At 40.2% G+C, this 21,879-nt stretch overlaps 1 protein-coding gene across 1 annotated transcript in view; it reads right to left on the bottom strand.

Moving 5' to 3' along the window:
* The window catches only part of gsg1l (gsg1-like), a 47,262-nt gene that overhangs the window by 7,061 nt on the left and 18,322 nt on the right, over window positions 1–21,879 (bottom strand). Inside the window, exons 2-4 of the mRNA XM_038305623.1 lie at window positions 20,204–20,251; window positions 11,145–11,297; window positions 6,305–6,416 (exon numbers count right to left, since the gene is read on the bottom strand). Of these exons, the coding sequence (XP_038161551.1) occupies window positions 6,305–6,416; window positions 11,145–11,297; window positions 20,204–20,251 (313 nt within the window). The remainder of the gene's footprint in view (window positions 1–6,304; window positions 6,417–11,144; window positions 11,298–20,203; window positions 20,252–21,879) is intronic.

Raw genomic sequence — 21,879 nt, 5'->3', positions numbered from 1 at the left:
TAGATTTGAATTTACTAGTAATTTTGGGTGTTATATAAAATCTGATTAAATTCTTCCAACAATGTTCTCTCCAGATTCTGGAAGAGGATGTTGTAGTTTGGGTCTTCCAAATATTCAGCCAGCCTTCGTCGGTTATTAGAATATCAAATTCCCTTTCCCATTTTGTTTTAATATTCGATGTATTAGTGCCTCTATTTTCTAACAGATATTTATAGAGGAAAGACACTGTTCTTTGTTTTTTACCCTTATAGGTCTCGATCAGCATTTTGATAATCCCATTTAAATTTGGGTCTATTTTTTGTTTTATTTCTTTGTTATAGAAGTCCCTTAATTGTAGATATCTAAAGTGATCTTGAGTTCTTAGAGCAAACTCTTGCTGTAGTTCCTGGAAACTTTTAAAGTGCCCATTGTTAAGGACTACGCATAACGCTGTTAAGCCTCTTTCTGACCATTGTTTAAATCGTGTGTCTTGGATAAAATATTTATTATATGCTGGCCACTGGATCAGACCCAACTGTTTTTCTAATTTGCATATTCGGATTATATGTAACCATTTACCCAGAGAAAAACTAGTAATGGCATTAACATTCTTTAATGTATTCTTAGTGGTCTCTATATCACCAATGATACTCCGCAGTTCTCTTCCGTTAACTCTTTGTTCAATATTTTTCCATTTCGCTTCATAATTTATGTCACTTATATTTATTATGGGAGTTATTTGGGCAGCATAATAATATTTTCTAAGGTCAGGTAAGGCCCTACCTCCTTTCTCCTTTGGTATATGTAAAGTTTCAAATTTTATTCTGGGTTTTTTACCGTTCCATATGAATCTAGAAATAATCTGGTTCCATGTTTTAAACTGTCTATCCGGGATTTCTATAGCCAAGAAGAGGTACAATAACCTTGGTAACATGTTCATTTTTATCGCTTCAATTCTGTAGCTGAAGTCTAGTGTTAGGACATCCCACTTTCTAATATCCCTCCTAATTTCTTGGTCCACTTTAGTAAAGTTAGCTTTGTACAGATCACCTATGTTTTTCGTTAATCGTATTCCTAGGTAAGTCATCATAGTAGAGCTCCAATTTAAATTATATTTTCTACGTATTGATTCAGATGGTGTATAAGCGAATGTCAAAACCTGTGTCTTTTTCAAATTTAGTTTGTATCCTGAATAGAAGCCAAATATCTCTAACTGGTTGATCAGACAAGGCAGCGAGTTTTCAGGGTCTGATAAATAACAAATAACATCGTCTGCAAACAAACCTATTATATGGGACTCATTATGAATATCTATACCTTTAAGATCCTTATGTTGTCTTATGTGTTGTGCCAGTGGCTCAATAAAAATTGCAAATAAAGTTGGTGACAAACAGCAGCCCTGACGGGTAGAGCGCTCTAGTTTTATATTGTCAGTTAGATTTCCATTAATCTTGATTCTGGCCACAGGTGACTGATACAAAGTCCTCACACACTGTACAGCTTTTTCATTAAAGCCAAATTTTCCAAGTGCTTTATATAAGAAGTTCCAGCCTACGCTGTCAAAAGCTTTTTCTGCATCGAGACTGATTAAGATAGCTGATGATTTTTTATTTTGAATATGGTCTATTATGTGAAGTGCCATTCTGATGTTATCTCGCGTTTGACGACCCTTAATAAATCCTGTCTGGTCCTCATCTATGATATCTCCAATGAATTGCTCAAATCGTTTCGCTAAAATCGAGGTATAGATTTTATAGTCCATGTTTAGGATGGATATAGGTCTATAATCAGAGCATGTTTCACTCTTCCTTTTTTTCGGAATGACTGTTATGATTGCTTCTCTCCAAGAAGGCGGGAGCACTGCATGTTCCAGTGTATAATTAAATGATTTTTCTAGTAGTGGTAGGAGATCTTCGCTGAAGGATTTGTACCACTCAGATGGCAGTCCATCACTTCCTGGTGTTTTACCATTTTTTTAACCTATTAATTGCCTTTTGTATTTCTATCCTAGTTATATGGGAAGTGAGAAGTTTGTTTTGGGTTTCACCAATTGAGGGCAGATCCAGTGACTCCAAGAAGGTTTCTATCTGTCCATCATTAGCAGAGGGAGGCTGACTGTATAATCTCTGGTAGTATTTCATAAACCTGTCCTCAATAGTTGCTGGGTCATGTATCATTTGATTTGTTTCATCATCCTTTAATTTATAGATATGTCTATCTGACTGTTGCTTTTTCAATTTCTTTGCCAACAGTTTTGTTCCTTTAGGTCCCACCTCATGATATGATTGTTTAATAAACTTTGATTTCTTTTCAATTTCATATGTAAGCATTTTATCAATGTTGTTTCTTAGTTCTTTTATTTTTATTAACAGGTTGGGATTTTGGGTTAATTTGTGTTGTCTTTCCAGATCTGTTAGTTGAGCTCTTTCTTTTTCATAGGCATTCACTCTAGATTTCTTAAAGGCCGCTGTTTTTGAGATCAATTTTCCTCTTAATACTGCCTTAAGTGCGTCCCATAATATCACCGGATTAACCTGTCCATCGTCATTCTCTTCTATGTAAGTTTTTATATCGTGGGAAATTCCGGCTTTGATTGTTTTGGAGTTCAACAAGCCTACATTTAATCGCCATGCTGTTTTGCGTTTTTCAGAAGATAAATTTAGTTTTATTATTAGCGAAGAATGATCAGATATACTTGTTTCTTCTATTTTACATTCCTTTATCTTATATATATCAGATTTATTCATGAAAAAGTAATCAATTCTAGAATAACTTTTATTAGGCGCTGAGTAATGGGTATAGTCCTTTACATTGGTGTTTAATTCCCTCCAGACATCAACAAATCCAAATTCCTCAAGTGTCAATTTAAATTTTTTTGTAGTTGAATTTTGTTGTTTTCTACTATTTGTTGTATCAAGTTTTGTGTTTCATACCATGTTGAAATCCCCTCCCCAAACCAACATTCCCTCTGTTTCCATAATTATTTTGTTGAGGAGGCTATTAAGGAATTGTTTATTACTATTTGGAGGATTGTAAACATTGACCAGTGTTACCATTACATTGGCTAGAGTCCCCTTCACCATCACATACCTCCCCTCTTTATCTGACAGATCATAGCTACAATCAAATTTTATTGAATCATGAATTAGAATTGAAACTCCTCTTTTGTTTCCATGTCTGAAAGAGCTGTAAAATACCTTTGAGTAGCCAAAGCCCCTGAGTTTTTTATGTTCCGATTTAGACAGATGCGTCTCCTGTAAATAGATTACCTGTGCTTTCTCTTTTCGCATTTTAGTTAGAATTTTTTTACGTTTTATAGGGTTATTCATACCATTCACATTCAACGAAACTATCTTGATAATATCAGTCATTATTTAGTTTTGTAAGGTCACCGTGTGATTCTAGAAAAAGATCCCCCAACAAATAGCTGAACAGGCTATTAAAACACAGATGAACAAATAGAACAGAAACTTCCAAAGGTGGAGATGTATGAAAACATCCCTCAGTGTCCCTGCTGGTGGGGTGGGGGCAAAGTACCACACTAGGGTGGGGGCCCCCTCTAGTAGTAGACGGAGATCTACCTGTACTAGGTAAGTCCAACATTTGGTAAGCGCTACAACATTCACTCCTTTCGGCACTTTGTTTAAATATCTATCAAAAGACCTATGAGCAATAACTTCAGTAACAGAGGGGAGAATAATATCCAAAACAGGACTAAAACCAGCTGGTAAAGACATTCAGCTCTTAAATCGCCCGTACGTTACTTTAATTTTTTTTTTTTTTTTTTTTTTTTTTTTTAATAGTAGAGCAAACCTGTTATGATTCAATGTTCAGAGTTACTGGTCCTCACGTCTGAACTCTGTGAGCCTCTCCCTCGCGCGTTGTCCTGCACCGGTGTTGTTGATCCGTTTCCATGGTAACAGTGAGTCGAGCCTCTCCTTGGTCACTTTCAACTTGTTCTCTCTTGGTACCCAGGTCAAGTCGAAGCCTCTCTTGATCATATCCGACGCTGCTTCATCTGCGTTCTGGTAGGTCCGCACTCCAGAGTCCCAGAAGATTCTCATCTTTGTGAACGGCGTCTGGAATCTGACGCCCTTCTGCTTCAAGACTGCCTTTAATGGGCCATATGCTTTACGTTTTTCTATAACGTCCGAAGCATAATCGTTATCAAAGTAAAGGCGCTTGCCCTCCATCTCCACTTTCTGTTCCCAGGCTTTTCTCAGAACCATTTCTTTTGTGTTGGATTGCAAGAAATTCACAATTATAGACCTCGGGCCGCATTGGGAGGCGGTCTGGGTGCCAGAGCTCGGTGTGCCCGCTGAATCTGTGGTTCAGTTCCTTCCGGAAGCTTCAGCTGTTTGATCAGCAGATTGGCGACAAACTCGGAAACCGATCTACCTTCTTTACCTTCCGGAACCCCATAGATGCGAAGATTATTTCTCCGGCTTCGGCTCTCCAAATCCACAAGTTTGTCGTTCATAGCTCTGTTGCTTTCTAATGACACAAGCAGCGCATCTTTCCTTTCCAAGCACGCCGCCTCCAGATCAGCTATTCGGGTCTGCGCCTCGTTGATACTGCCCTTCTGGTTCTGCAGTTCGCGCATCATTTCCTCCCTGAATCTGTTGAAATCTTCTTTCATTGTTGCCTTTACATCTTCTTTGAGTTCTTCTATGTCTTGCTTCATCTCGTTTTTAAACTCTTTTAAGTCTTTAGAAAGCATCTTGATACTCTCCAGCAACGCGTGCTGTTGTAAGCCAACGCTAGCTTTGCTAGTAGCAGCGTTAGCCTCATCCTCACTACCATCTCCCGACTGCTCACCAAAATCTTGTGTTTTAGACGTCTTCTTTTCGGTCTTGTTAATTTTCGGCATCTTCCCCCTTTAAATGGTTTAGACTGAAGTTTTGATAGTTATCTGAAATAAGCAAGGGGGGAGATTTAAATACCGAAACGGAGGAGCCTGTTCCTACGTGGCCATCTTGTTGCAGCGCTGACCCGGAAGTCCCGGAAGGTGTTTTTTTTACATACGTAATCTAAACTGCAGGCACCAGAATAATAAAATCAAACTTATTTTGCTGGCAGGTTTTGACATTTGAAGTTAATTTGGGCGTTAAACTGTTTCAGAGGAGTGATCATAGCGCTCTGGTGTTGGGATCTGGAGCTGTACCACCTGACTCCAGCAGAGTTTGCTGTGGATCCTCCTGAGCTGAGCCTTCGACACACCTGAAGCCCATCTCGTCATCAGGAGGATCCTCCACCATATAAGCAGTCCTCAGACCTCGCATCAACGCCGCAGTGTTTATCCAGTTTGGTTAGCACCTGAGCCTCTCTGTGAATTCTTTGTTGCTTCTAGTCTCCTAGTTGGATTCTAATTCCCTTTTTGTCTCTGCCTACAGGAAACCAGTTTTTGTCCTGTAAGCTCTGGATGAGCTTAACCTGTCGACCTGCCCTCCGAGCCAAACCTGAAGACCCTTCTCTGGATACCTAAGCTGCTCTGGACTAAGAGCTAGAAAACCAAGGTCTGTCCAAACGTAAGATGCAAGACGCTGAAGCTGAAACTGAACTCTGCTGAATCAAACAGTCTCTGGATCCAACAGTGCCTCTCTCAAAGCCAAACCCGGATTCTTCAAGGTAGATCTCAGAAGATTACATCTCCACATTCTTCTGCTACGTGGCTAACTGAACTGTCTCCCTTTCAGTATCCTGTGAACCAGATCCCCAGACGTGAACCAGTACCTGACATATTTCCATGTGCTTGTGTACAATAAACATTGTTAAACTTTTACTCTAGTTTCCGTCTCTGTGGTGTTCTGCATATTGGGCCTCTCTGAACCAATCATGACATCTGCATCAGCAGTGCTGCGTCTGACTCCCTGCCAGCTCCCAGATCAGCTTCTCTGATTGGTTAATGTGGCGCATCCAGCAGCAAAAGTTAATTTCTTCCAACTCAAGCAGCAGCTGCTGCTTTCGCAGCACGTTGCTCGCGTCAGATGCTCAGGAGCTAACGATGCGCTACATCAGCTAAACCAAACGCGCTGCAGGACCTTTTGCTGCGCCTTGATGCACGTCAACCATTGACTCTGCATGTAAACTAGCTGCTTTTGCTGCCTCTGCTGCGTGCGGTGTGAACATAGCATAATACTAATGTATTATGTTGTGTATGTTCGAATAAAAGTTAAAAGAAAAAAAATATTTATACCAGAAATCCAATTTCCAATCAGAACAAAATTGATTCTAAAATTCGAGAATCGAATCGATTCTTGGAATTTGAATTTATACCAGCCCTGTTTAAACTACGTGTTAAAAGAATCGGACATGTTTGACTGACCAGAAGGACCAACCGTAGTCCCAGTTGTGGGGTCTCCAGTCTTCAGGACCCAGACTGACTGTGATCTGGAACACCTGAGTGTACATCATGTGGGCCACCATACCCAGCAGACCTGCAGCAAACACAAACAGGACAAAACATATTTCTGACAGCAATGGCTTATATTACCCTTTTAATAAACAATAATATAATTGATTTTGTGGAAACGTTTAGCGCCTGATCTTCAAAGCTTCCAAGCAGTGCTTAGTTACACATAAAACACTTTGAACGATGCAGTAAGTAGGCGTATTAGTGGTGATCAAATAATAAGACCTGTAAAACAGTTTGGTTCTTCAAACAAACAGATTATGTTCGGCCGGCAGATTGAGGGTCCATTAAAAAGGTTGAAGTTCTGAGCCATAGGAAAGTAATAATGACAATAAATACCCAAAAAATGATCATTAATATTTATATAGCACTTCACAAAGGTAGTAGGGCAGAACCATTTGGGCAGAAATAGAACTTTGATTATTTTCAACACGTATATTGTGACTGAGTTGTGTGGTCGGAAAATGTAGATTTCTCTTATTTCATATATTGATTAATGCTTTTTACTAACTGAAAAATCTATTGACTCAGTCTGTTTCACCTGCAAGGCAACAAAATGCCTGAGTGAGGGTGTTTGCAGAAAAGACAAACCTTCTTCCCATAAGAAACCAGATTCTTTCAAGGTTTATTCATAACATGTTACTGTTTAACCAAAGTGTCTGTAATTTGTTTTGACTCTGACTACTTTCCATTATTGTAAGTAAGGAGGAACGAACGCTGGCCATACTTTAATCTATGTTCAGAGATCCTTTCCATGTAAAGCCAGGCGTACACCGTATGATTTTTTGCTCTTTTCAGGCCGATTTTCTAGTTGTGTGAGAATTTTTGGATCAGGCCGACTTTTTTCCTGATGGTGCGTTGTGTAGTGAACAGGGGGTAACGAGGGGCGATCAGCCGCTAACGACCACCTCCCCATCAGGAATCGTGAGGTCAGGAGAAAATTAAACGTTTGAAAATCAGTCGGCCGTCATAAGGTGGTCCTGGGCAAACCGCTCAGAGCACAAAGAAGGATTCTTCTTCTTCTTCTTCCTCTCAGATGAAAACACAGCAGCATGGCGGACTGACAGACCGTAGTAGCCACGTTAGCTCAGCCATGTCTTTGTCCAAATACGTCGTCTCCTTTTCTTTTTAGGGCTTTCAGCACAAAATTAAACAAATATCCAAGGCAGCGCGTTTCACTCTAGTGAGCTTCATGTTCCTCTTCTACTCCTTCGGCTTCCCGCTAGACGAGTCCGAGTAGCGCCATCTCACTCAGCTGAGTCCCATCTGGTTTTTAGACGTACAGTGTGAGCAGGTAGATCGCATCAGAGCGTCGGCTGTGAGAACAAACATGGTGAGCTGGGAACTTTTAAACCGTGCGGTTTCGTTTTGCAGTGTGAGCTGTAGCTGAAAAAATCGCACTCATTCATCTAAAACAGCATTTTATTTCATCCTTTTAATGCTGTCTGTTTCACTATCATTACAAATATGTAATACAGTAATTCAGTAATGATTTTAGCTTTTAGGAATCAGCTTTCTCAATAAAAAACAAATATGAGATGTATTATTAAAATAAAAGCAGTAAAGTAACCTTATTCACACAAAATATGAAATATTTATTGTTTGTTGTCAAACCTTTTGTGTGGCTAACAAATAAAACTTTTAAATGAAATTTCTAATATTTATTTTTTCCCTAAATGTCCTTACTGCCCCACTACAGTATAATTTAATGTATAAAAAAGGTCCAATGAAAATTCTGTATAATGAAAGTTGATCAATAAAGCTGTTAAAGGTTTGCGTCAAACTTCTTATAGAACAGCTCTGACTCTTATTAGGAAAACATGATCCATCAGGATCATTAGTGGAAACCACACAGCAGTAAATCAGAGACGCTCTGCTTTCGCCTCACTAATAAATCACAACGTTCCCGAACACCAGAGTCACTCGTTACACAGAATCAATTGATTTAACGCCGCCGTGATCAGGCTTCTAATCAATTAGACATGGGGACGTAATCACTTATGAAATTACAGCAAATCAAAGCGGAGACGGTGAGCGAGTGGAAGGCATGAGAGTGATGAAGACTCGATCCTAATCAAACCATCAGCTGGGCTGTTTGTACTTCAGGAAGGCATGTGTGTGTGTATATATATATCTATATATATATTTATGTATGTGTGTGTATATATATATATATATGTATGTGTGTGTGTATATATATATCTATATATATATATATATGTATGTGTGTGTGTATATATATATGTATGTGTGTATATGTGTATATATATGTATGTGTGTGTGTATATATATATGTATGTGTGTATATGTGTATATATATATATATATATATGTGTATGTGTGTGTATATATATATATATGTGTATGTGTGTGTATATATATATATATGTGTATGTGTGTGTATATATATATATATATATATGTGTATGTGTGTATATATATATATACACATGTGTGTATATTGAAGCCGTGCCAGGGGTGTGTGGGGACATGGTATCTAAGGCTACGTTCGCACTGCAGGCTGAAGTGACCCAAATCAGATTTATTTTGCCCATATGCGACCTGGATCTGATCTTTTCATGGCTATCTGAATAACACATCCGATTTTTTTCAATCCAAATTCATTTGACCCGAAGGTCATTAATACCTGACATAGGTCACTATTCTGCATCTTACTACGCAGAAGCGTCAAGAAAAACAACCATGGCAGATGATGATGCAGAGAGCAGTATTTATGCTTAAACATATTGAAAAGCTTGAGTTTTTATGGTTGGGAAAGACCGCTAGATGCGCACCGGCACTACCATCCATCTTTACTTCCGTAAACACGGAGCACGCTGGCCTGTGACGTCATCGCGTCCTCTACTGCGCATGCGGGACACTTGCGTTGTATGACTGCAGTTCACACAGGAGATCACATGACCGAAAGAACGAGAACCCGGATACAAGCCGCTGAAATGAGTTTTCTCTGTAGTGTGTCTGGGCTTCATCACATTTCTGGAATCAAAACGGAGTGCATCTGCAATTTGAAAAATGTGTTTCGTATAAATTACAATGACCCAAACCTAATAGATAGTTTACCTCAAACTACAAACAAAAGTTAAAAACAAAATTGGCTCTTTATTTTATCTTTGCAAAGAGAGAAAAGTTCATCATACGACCCTTATTGCACGGTAATCAGCCCTGTTCTGATCTGAGCCCCATTCGTTCCTCATTACTTACAATAATGGAAAGTCAAATTTATTTGGATATATGAACGGCAACGCAAAGAAAATCGGACTTCACAAATAAATCGGAATTGAGCATCAAGGCCTGCAGTGTGAACGTAGCCAGAGATTGTATGAATGATTGAATACTAAATTTGAAAATCCAATACCAAACATGGCCAGAAGATGGCAAAAGTGCATCTATATCTAGTGTGAATGAGCGGTCGTGTTCAGAGGGTAAAGCACAAACCCTTATTTTTAACTGGCATACACAGTCAGTTATTGCCTCTGGTACATCAGCTGTTGCCGTAGCTCCCGGCAATTGTGTAGCGTACGCAGCCGCACGAACAGCAGCTTGATGGCCAGGGTCTAACTCCTGTTTGCGTAGCACCTTTTTGCCGCTTCTTGGAGCACAGCGAGCAGAAGCAAGCGCCTGGTTAACCTAACTTTCTGCACCAGTTGCTAAATGGCTCGCCATCTCGCCCCATTTCCTCCAGCCATGCCCAGCGCCATTTATTGTTGAGAACTTTATCTATGGTGGTGACATCTTCCCCAGAGTTCATGAACTGCATTGTTCCAACTCCACGCCATTCGGTTCTCTCTATCGTCCTTCTCTCCAAACACAAAGTTGGAGCCGTAAGCGGCGCAAGGGGACTTTCCGTGTAGAACTTCAGCACTGCAGCACAATCTATCTGGCAACTATTTCAAAATACGCTATATATGATGACTGTTTAATAGTCTATAATGTAATTGATGACATAAATAGTACTTAAAATAATTGTACACGGCTAAACATCATGTGGAATGGAAACAAGTGTTTTTTTGTTTTTTTGATGTTTTGACAGTTAATTGATGATAAATTGACAAGTAGGAAAGGGGCGGGACATTATAAGATGTATCCTCTACCTGCTCCTTTTCGAGCAGAAAATATAAAATTTGCATGTCACATGGGCAAAATAATTTTTTATATTTTCATTCTTAAGTTTGTTTCATTCAAATTTTTTTCTTTCTTGATTGTTTTTACTGTCTGTTTGAAATAAACAAATAAAAAAAATTGAGCAAGGAACAAGAGGAGGTACACGCTTTCCTAAGACCCGCCCCCTTCTTCTTCTGATTGGCTACTATTAGTTTCAGAGGCTTTCAAACGCAAGAGGGATTTCAATTGTCGTTTTTTTTTTTTTATTTACCGTCATGGGGCTGAAATACTTTAATCCCTACATCTATGAGATCTAGATCTATTTGACAGCCCATCTATCCATGAGTGAAGAACAGCATCATGAAGCCTCATCAGCTTCAGCCTCTCCTAGATGTGTCCTCAGAGATGTGAGCAGTGGGCAGAGCCAGCTTCTTGTGTAAGAGGTTTAGTCTGAGTCGGGATAAACGTTCCTGGCAGAGATCGTAAAGATCTGCTAAACCTTCTGACCCAAAACATCTGCATCAGCCTCTCCTTCTTAGCAACTGGAAAATGCTCTCATTTTAACATCCGTATTTCCCATCTGGAGCTCATGCTAAAGGAAACAGTGGAAGGTTCCTTCAGGTGTTCCTACCAGACAGCACGGTGAAGACGGCGGCGAAAGCGTTGAGTTTGAGTCCATCGATGACGTTGCTGGAGTGGAAGAGCTCCACACACATGAGGCTGAAGCCCACCACCAGCAGCAGGATGTACAGCACCTCCGAAACCACCGACAGCCACAGCACACCTGGAAAACACAACAGCTACTCAGATTTCCTGGACTTTTAATCCTTTAACTCAAGAAAAAGAAATTCAGAGATTTTTAAACATTTCCATCCATCCCTCTCCTGTCCACCTCCCCCCCTTAGGCCAGTTCAGAGACCCGGATCAACCCTGGACCAGGATCAAAACCCAGAAACGTTTTGCTTCAAAGCACAGCTGGATGAACGGCTCCATCCTGCAGCTGCATTTAAAGCATCTTTAACCTGGATGGCAGCTAAATAAAACTCATTCAGGTCGTCTGAAAATTTAAATATCAGATAAAACCAACCCAAAAAAATTAAAAGGCATAAATACTCCATTATAATCAGGGGTGGAAAGTAATGAATTACATTTACTCAAGTTGTAAAAAAAAATAACTTGTGGAGTTCCGCAGGGATCAGTTTTGGGACCCACACTGTTTAATTTGTTTATAAACGACATAGTTAAAATATCAAACCTTATAAAGCACATTCTATTTGCTGATGATACAAGTATCTTCTGTACTGGAGAAAACCTTCAACAACTTTCAGAAGTGGTCAACACAGAAATGGAAAAATTACAGCATTGGCTCAAAAACTATAAATTATCAGTAAATTTAGATAAAACCAAATTCATGATATTCGGAAACAATAAAAAACAGGAAAATAATCAAATTAAAATATCAATTGAAAGTGTTAATTTAGAACAAGTACATGAAATAAAATTCTTGGGTGTCATATTAGACCATAAGTTAAGCTGGAAACCTCAGATCAGCCAAGTAAAATCTAAAATAGCCAAGTGTTGCTGTTATAAGAAGAATTAGTTTCGTCCTGGATTACAAATCTTTGTTTATTCTGTACAAAACACTCATTTTACCACATCTAACATATTGTGTGGAAGTTACAGCCATTATACGTTTTACAAAAGAAATCAATCCGAATACTACATAAAGTGGGATACTGGGAACACACAAACCAGTTATTTATCAAATCAAATATACTAAATTTCTGGGACCTGGTAATATTTAGAACTTCACAATTCATTTCAAAATACGCTATATAAGATGACTGTTTAATAGTCTATAATGTAATTGATGACATAAATAGTACTTAAAATAATTGTACACGGCTAAACATCATGTGGAATGGAAACAAGTGTTTTTTTTCCCCTTTTTTTGCATTAAATAACTCAAAGTAACTAAGTAACTTTTACTCAAATTACAATTTTTTTAGTACTCTTTCCACCTCTGGTTAAAATTAAATTCATTTCAGTTTATTTCTATAGCATCAATTCACAACATTTCATCTCAAGGAACTTTCCAGTTCAACCAGATCAACCAGTCTGATTGATTAAAAGTTTTCTTTCATTCTTTCCAAAAGAAGATTTGCAATTTTTTCACGATGTCAGACTCACCAGCGGTAAGTGAAAATGGGGACGGCCTTACGTAAACATGTCACCAGAATGATTGACAGTTAGGACGACCACTTATTTAGGTGATCCACCCGGAAAAAGAACATCCTCCACTGTACCTTCAAATCATTTAAAGGGTTTTCCAATCATGACTATTCAGATGACGTCATTTCCTGCACAGATCAAAGACAAAATGCAGCATTTTGCCTCCATGACATCATCACATCCACTGACGCTTACTTTTTTTTTCTCTACGTAACAACATCCATGAGGGTACCCCACCCCCCACCCCACCCCCAGTGAGGCAAAGGCAGTATTGTGTTTCTGTTTTTTCGCCCTGAATATGTAGCAGACCTCAGTGAACTGCAGACAGTCAATAAGACATGCTGAAGGGGTGAGGTGGGACGGGGGGGACGGACTGATAACAGGAAGGCAGCGGCTCATCAGACCGAGTCTCAACACATGGCGATATAATTACTTCCTTTAATTACAGCGTGCGCTAACGTGTGTGTTTGTGTTGGCGGCGCGTGGCGTCTGCAGGTCCTGAGCATAACGCTTGTTCACTGCTGTTGTTTTTCACAGCTTCTCTCTAGATTTCCAAAACAAGAACGGCGATTTAATTAAGTTTAGACCCTCGGGGAGGCTGGCTGTGCAGAATCCTCGTTAATCAATTTACAGCTGGATTTAAATTAAAAATGAATCACTTACACAAACCCAGTTAATAAGGGAGGGAATGTTTTGATGTTATTGCATATGTTTCATGCAAACTTTTGAGTTGGAAACAATTATTTGAAGGTGTTTCGTTTTATTTTGGTTTTCTGTCAATTCTAATTTTAAAACTTCCCGTCGTTCATGAAACAGAAGGTCTGACGGCTAAATATGTGACATAATTCCTGAACAATAAGCTCTGCACTGGTGGCTACTGGAGACCTCCTGCTTCATCCTTGGAGCTTCCAGTTTGCTGATAGCACCAGCAAGGTGCAACAGGGCCCTGAGTAAAAAAAAAAAAATCAGATAATTAAGATGATCTGCCAATGGAATTAACCCTCTCATGCATGAATTATAGACTTAGACAACTTTTATTGTCATTTTCTATACAGATCAATACAAAATGACATTTCCATTTCTTAAAGTGCAGCAGTGATCCAATCCAGCAGATGTCGCTGCGGATGTGTTAACGCCAGCTGCTGTGGTCACTAGCATGTCCGGCCGCGGGATACTGAGACGAGTCATTCGTAAACAAAACATGGAGGAGACTGAGATAATTCGTCCCGTGGCTCCATTACATTTCAAGTCAGATGCTTGGATGCACTTTGGCTTTAAAAACAAAGAAGGTAAAACGAAATTGATATGATGCACATAATTTGCAAAAGGGGAAATATACATTTGAAAGTTTTCATTTCATTGGTTTAAAGGACTAGCCTGACGTAGTCCTACTCAATTCTAGTCAGAATATGAGTCTGATGCTGCTCCATAGAGCTGTGATTATGGGGCGTGTTTCGAACGAACCAGGAAAAAAAATGCCTCTGCACTCAATTGGATAGACCTACAACCAATAAGAGCAACGGAGTGCGTGACGTATGTTAAGCGAGGCATAGTTGTTGTCAACAAAAATCAAAGCGTGCAGTTTCACGCCTAGAATAAGAAGATGAGCCTTGATCGCGTTTCTCTGTTCCTCTTTTAAAATTAATTTGCTGTCGATATCTTCTAGAACAGACCTAATAGCAGAATCTACTCACCCAAACTCTCCAGCGGCAGCCATTATTGTTGTCACCCAAGCGCACTTTGGTGACGTGGTTGATTACGTTACTGTTGATCATCTGTCCATCATCGTATAAAGCCCGCCCTGACAATTTGATTGGATCGCCTGACAGTGGGCGATAATACTCGCGCTACTATGGAGCAGAGCCAGACCGAACTTCCCCGAACTCAAACCTTGTGGGCGGGACTAAGTTCTGACTGGCACCCAGGCTATTAAAGGACCACTGAGGCCATGTAAACGGTTCTGATTATTCCTTATTTTGTTATTTTAATTTGATGAATCCTAAGATCTTGTGTCAGTGTGTCCACACCAGTAATAGTAATATTTCTGTCCAGTATTTATTTCCATGGCAACACCTCCAAAAGTCATTCAATAAATCCAGCTATGTATGAATTCAGTTGCTTTCAGTTCTGCATCAATTGAAGACACGATCCAGATCATACCCAGCCACTGGTAAGGGCTGGATCTTTTTCTTACAGTGTTCAGTGAAAATATCGCAATGCATCGCAATATTTCAAGTATCGTGATGCATCGTGATAGAATCGCATCGTGGCATGTGAATCGTGATTCGAATCGAATCATGACTTCTTTGGCAATACCCACCCCTAGATCCAATGTGATCAAACGTTGCAGAAAAAACACATTGATATGGAAGTTCAGAGCATTGATATACATGGTGCAGATATGCAGTTGGTTTGGTGTTATCAGTGTGATGCAGCGTCTGTGTCAAGATATAGAGATTTCTCAACAGCTCAGCAGTCTGAAGAAGCTGCTGCAGAATCTGTTGGGCCTGCTTATTATAAAATATATCCTCAGGAATGTAAAACAAGTTTGAAATAAAAAATGTCCATCTTCATTCTATAAAGAAATATTTATCTGTCCGCTCAAGTGTAGATTTTGCATTTTATACTGTAAAAAACAATAATTTTTCAACAAAGTAGTAGTAGTAGTAGTACACTAAGCATGCTTGTAGCGACAGTGGAGAGGAAAAACTACCTTTGAACAGGAAAAAACCTCCAGCAGAACCAGGCTCAGTGTGAGCGGCCATTCAATTCAATTCTATTCTATATTTACTGTTTATTAAAGCCCGACTAGAGATACGTGGTGCACTGCAAAAAGTGCCAATCTAACAAAAACATCTTGAGAAGACGTATATCTTAATTCAAGTCTTACTAAGTACATTTGTCTTAATTTATTGGGAGATTATTGGTATTTTTAATAAGTAGAATTTAAGGTTATAATCTAAAATAATCTACTCCTGTTTAGTGCTTTAAAATAATTTAGACATGGTATAAAATCGTAAAACGTGCTTTAAAAGACACATTTTAAGTTTGTCAATTAGCTGAAGATTGTTCTTCTTTCTGTTCCTTTTCATTTTAGATGCATTTATTTGGGAATGTTTGTAAATTTTAAATTTATTTTGTTTGAATGAAATAAATCAAACTGAAAAACTGAATAAATGAAAGCGTACATTATACAGATATATATTTTATTCATTCTCTGTTATTGTTAGTCACTATGAAATAAATGCAATAAATAAATATCAATTGGTATATTTTCTTTAACCAATCAGATAACTTCTAGTTTTAACTAACAGCTCAGTGTGAAGCTACAGCAATATGCACAAAATGGTTCCTTTTCCTCAGATATTCCTTTAAATGTTTGCAGAATCTCCTTCTGGACCTGAGGGTCTGTTCCTCCTAGAGGGATCGGCCCTCATAGGAGGTTAGTGTTTCTATAAGCCATTTGGCGGATTCTGGTGCATTCACTGCAGATTTAATTAATGCATATCATCTCTGTCAAAAAAATCAATAAACTAAACTAGCAACCACTTTTAGGAGTCAATGTGGATAAAAAATAAAGATGGGAAGTTCTGCTCATCTAGGAAACAGCTTCATTGTCTGTATGGATGTTTTCAGACACCTGCTGTCCTCCCGATCATTTCAAGGCTCCGATAACTTCAATAAATCAACACTGACAACCCGACTGAAAGACTCTGCCTGTTTATATGTCAATTAGCAGCTGTCAGTTTCCCTCCACTTGCTCCTTCATCAGCATTATCATATAAACTGGGGGACCAGTTCAGCGCAGACTTTCTAGGACCAGCTTCAAGATTATATTTGAGGTGGAAACCAGCACATATTTATAGCTTTTAATCCATAAAGACAACTTTCAACCAAGTCACCTTAAAATGTCACTGATGTACCGGTGGATTTAGACAAAAATATTTCAAATAAATTCAAACATGGACATTTTTAATGACCTCAGCTGGAGTGGCGCTCAAAAAAAGTCTCTCCAATATAAACCATCTGTCAAGGCTCACAACAGAGGACCCAGAATTTAAAGCAAACTGACAGGCTTACTTCTCACAAGAGTTTATTAAGAAACGTATCTACAATACAGCAGCTGGGGCGTCTAAGGCTGGAATCTCTGCAGAGGAAAAACTCAGGTCAGTGACCACATAAGTCTGCCTGAGGAAGATTATGAATGCGTGAGTCACTAACCTGATCTTAGAGTTCAGTTCATGCCCAAAGGAAGGAGTGGAATCCAGCTGAATGATGCAAAACCAACTGTAAAATGCCTTGAAATGACGTGTTGTGAATTGGTGCTACAGAAATAAACTGAATTGAATTGGTTAAATTGGAATTGGAATTTTTTTTCCATTGGCCCCTTGATTTTCCGTTATTCCATCATGTTCTACTCACCCATGTTAGTTTAGTGTCATTTGGAGCCGTTCTGAAGATATTCCGTTAGGTTATATCCAGTAACGTCTTCCTATGGGCAACAATTGAAGGCACAAACTAAACTGTTCATGATTTATTCTTTATGGTACGCCAGCATTCATAACATGGAGGCCAATCACTGTCCCCCAGACATCCGCCGTTAGATTTTTGATATTCATATCTTTTAAAAACGAAGCGGCGCTTGTCTGGAGTAGTGACAGGCAGCCCGGGCCACAGGCGGCCAAGCTTTACCCCTTCTATTCATTCTAGCTCATCTGAATCGTTCAATTCCATTTGGAGAGCGAGATCATCTGTGGTAGCAGCTCTAGACATCTTCCAGGCATGTGAGGAAACTAGCAGCAGTTCAGAGGACAGGATGAAGGAACGGTAGCCCGGATGACGTCATACACACTCTGCTTTGTTTTTAAAAGCTATGGATGATGGATGGATGATGGATGGATGGATGGATGATGGATGGATGGATGGATGGATGATGGATGGATGGATGGATGGATGATGGATGGATGGATGGATGATGGATGGATGGATGGATGATGGATGGATGGATGGATGGATGGATGGATGGATGGATGGATGATGGATGGATGGATGATGGATGGATGACAGATGATGGATGGATGGATGACGGATGGATGGATCATGGTTGGATGGATGATGGATGGATGGATGGATCACGGTTGGATGGATGGATGATGGATGGATGACGGATGGATGGATCACGGTTGGATGATGGATGGATGGATGGATGGATGGATGGATGGATGATGGATGGATGGATGGATGGATGGATGGATGGATGGATGGATGGATGATGGATGGATGATGGATGGATGGATGGATGGATGGATGATGGATGGATGGATGGATGGATGATGGATGGATGGATGATGGATGGATGGATGGATGGATGGATGGATGGATGATGGATGGATGGATGATGGATGGATGGATGATGGATGGATGATGGATGGATGACAGATGATGATGGATGGATGACGGATGGATGGATCATGGTTGGATGGATGATGGATGGATGGATGGATGGATGATGGATGGATGATGGATGGATGGATGGATGATGGATGGATGGATGGATGGATGGATGATGGATGGATGGATGGATGATGGATGGATGGATGGATGGATGGATGGATGGATGGATGATGGATGGATGGATGGATGATGGATGGATGGATGGATGATGGATGGATGATGGATGGATGGATGATGGATGGATGATGGATGGATGACAGATGATGGATGGATGGATGACGGATGGATGGATCACGGTTGGATGGATGATGGATGGATGATGGATGGATGGATGGATGGATGATGGATGGATGGATGGATGGATGGATGGATGGATGGATGGATGGATGGATGGATGATGGATGGATGGATGGATGATGGATGGATGATGGATGGATGGATGGATGGATGGATGATGGATGGATGGATGGATGATGGATGGATGGATGGATGATGGATGGATGATGGATGGATGGATGGATGATGGATGGATGGATGATGGTTGGATGATGGATGGATGGATGGATGGATGATGGATGGATGGATGGATGGATGGATGGATGGATGGATGGATGATGGATGGATGGATGGATGATGGATGGATGGATGGATGATGGATGGATGATGGATGGATGGATGATGGATGGATGATGGATGGATGACAGATGATGGATGGATGGATGACGGATGGATGGATCACGGTTGGATGGATGATGGATGGATGATGGATGGATGACGGATGGATGGATCACGGTTGGATGATGGATGGATGGATGGATGGATGGATGGATGATGGATGGGTGGATGGATGGGTGGATGGATGATGGATGGGTGGATGGATGGATGATGGACGGATGGATGGATGGATGATGGATGGATGGATGATGGATGGATGGATGAATGATGGATGGATGGATGATGGATGGATGATGGATGGATGGATGATGGATGATGGATGATGGATGGATGGATGAATGATGGATGAATGATGGATGGATCTTGAAAAGCTATTTTATTTTTCCACATTTATTCAGACTGAGGTACTAATTTGATTGATTTAATTTTATGTTACTGACTTTTGACTTTTTCCAATAATCAAAAGGAAACAGCTGCAGGTTTTTACTCCTCATGGCCAGTAAGGGGCGCTCTCATTCACTCTCATTCTATACTGTTTGCCATCAGCTGGTTCACTGATTCAATCAGTACGTCTGATTCTTTAAATCAACACCAACGCTCTAAAGCCTGACCAATGTTCTGCCTCATTTTGCTTCTTTTTTTATCCTTCCACACTAATATCCCTCAGAATCAGAGAGATATGAAGTAGAGCCTTTTCTCAAAGCTTCTAGGGTCTGCTAAAGCCTAAGCCCCGCCCCTCCTGACTTCAACCCCATATTCCTATGATGCAGAATCCATTGTAACCAGGAGGAAATATGTATCTATTCTGGACCTGTCAAAAGGTATGAAAGTCATTTATTAACAATATATTAAGATTTTACAGTAAAATGAATGAATTTATTTGCACCACTCCACCACTGAGGATGGACTGAAGGTTGTGAGGTTGATTAGAGATTGTTTTCTTAGAGCTCTGCACGCCAAGCAGAGGGTCTGACTCTCATTCTGAGGCAGAACTCCTCAGACATCATCAACACCTCCTTCAACCTTCCTGCATCTGTGAAAAACTCGCTGCAAGAAGTTTCCTACTTTGCTCATAAGGGTCATTCATTAAAGTGAGCCGTTAGAGGAGACGCTTTAGAAAACTCGACTCAGAGTGAGCCGGTAAAAAAATTAGAAACCCATTTACGTCTCTGCAGGGTCACCGGTCTGGCTCCTCCTAACAAACGCAGAGAGCCCAGAGAAGAGACGTGTCTGTTGGTTAGTTCTTTGCCTCAGATTTCCCTGGACTCTGGGAACAGGTGGGGAGCAGCAGGGAGCGGCGGCGGAGCCTTAATGACCGTCATTACTCACCTCTCTCTGACGCCGGGGCCAGATCAATGAAGCTTCGGCACTTCTCACCTGAGAGGGTCGGAGCAGAGAGGGATGGAGGAGAGGAAAGAGAGAAGATGACTCAGCATCAAACTGGAATCAGTTAAAATAACACATTTATATAAAATTAAAAAAGCTTTGGAATCTAAAATCTAAATAACTACAATACTTTTTATGTTTATGTTATATATTACATCATATAATGTTTAACCAATAGTCATAAACTGTAAATGAGGCACATTAACTGCTTAGTTGTACCTGTTTACAGGGGCGGATTTAGGAAATTTGGGGCCCTAGGCAAAGACAGACAGGGGGCCCTCTGAATGAAGAAGACAACACATAAACAAACCCATTTTAAAGATAGAGAAATGTTAATAGAATAGACATCCATTATCTGTTCTAGGTTCTGTCCCTCTCTTCTTGTTTTCCTCTCTATGTTTTGTACTCAGCTGTTTTCGTTTTTTGTACTCAGAGTTTTGTCGCCGCTTTCCTCCTCTAAATAAAAAATGGATGACGGAGGAGACTCATCCACGACCTCCGACACTAAACTCTCCTCCTCTTGCATGTTTCCGCTGTCCATAGCGTTCCTTGACAGCGTCGTTTCTAAGTCACCAATTTAGTGCTACTTTGTCCCAATGGAATTTACCATTGGGAACCTACTAGCACTAAGTTGCTAACTGGTTAGCAAGATGCTTCCAACAAACCGGCCACAATAAGAACTTGCTTGTGAACCTTCCGTCACAACAATCCCGCCGCTTTGATAATCAACCAATCACTTTCACTTTATTCACTTGCGTAAAGTCGGGAACCACTCGGGAGAATTCGGAAATGCAACGGGAAGAGCCGCTTCCCTGCGACTTTAAGGTCTTGTGCAATACATATTTTTTAAGGATTAAAAACCTGCGACTGTTTTTTAAATTCAAAAACATATAAAAAAAAACTCACACTCAAACATCAAATTAATGTTATTTTAGAAATGTTAAATTTTTAATTGACGTGAGCGTATTGGTGTCGGAGGTCGTGGATGAGTCTCCTCCGTCATCCATTTTTTATTTAGAGGAGGAAAGCGGGGACGAAGATGTTGTGGAAGAGGACGCCAGGGCGGCAGAAGCTTGGTTTGGTGTAGAAGGCTTCCAGCCGTACATGTTTGATAGCCTGGGTGCCATTCCGAACTTAGTCCCACCCACAACGTTTGAGGTCGGGAAGTTCGGTCTGGCATTGCTCAATATTAGCGCGAGTATGCTGGCACAAAATCTGGTGGGCCAATCAAATTGTCAGGGCGGGCTTTATACGATGATGGACAGATGATCAACAGTAACGTAATCAACCACGTGACCAAAGCGCCCTTGGGTGACAACAACAATGGCTGCCGCTGGAGAGTTGAGGTGTGTAGATTCTGCTATTAGGTCTGTTCTAGAAGATATCGACAGCAAATTAATTTTAAAAGAGGAACAGAGAAACGCGATCAAGTCTCATCTTCTTATTCTAGGCGTGCAACTGCACGCTTTGATTTTTGTTGACAACAACTATGCGTCGCTTAACATACGTCACGCACTCCGTTGCTCTTATTGGTTGTAGGTCTATCCAATTGAGTGCAGAGGCATTTTTTTTCCTGGTTCGTTCGAAACACGCCCCATAATCACAGCTCTGTGGAGCAG

This window comes from Cyprinodon tularosa, unplaced genomic scaffold (genome assembly GCF_016077235.1).
Source record: "Cyprinodon tularosa strain WSP-4 unplaced genomic scaffold, ASM1607723v1 ctg560, whole genome shotgun sequence".
In the NCBI taxonomy this organism is placed as follows: domain Eukaryota; kingdom Metazoa; phylum Chordata; class Actinopteri; order Cyprinodontiformes; family Cyprinodontidae; genus Cyprinodon; species Cyprinodon tularosa.
This window is presented reverse-complemented; position numbering and strand designations above follow the sequence as displayed.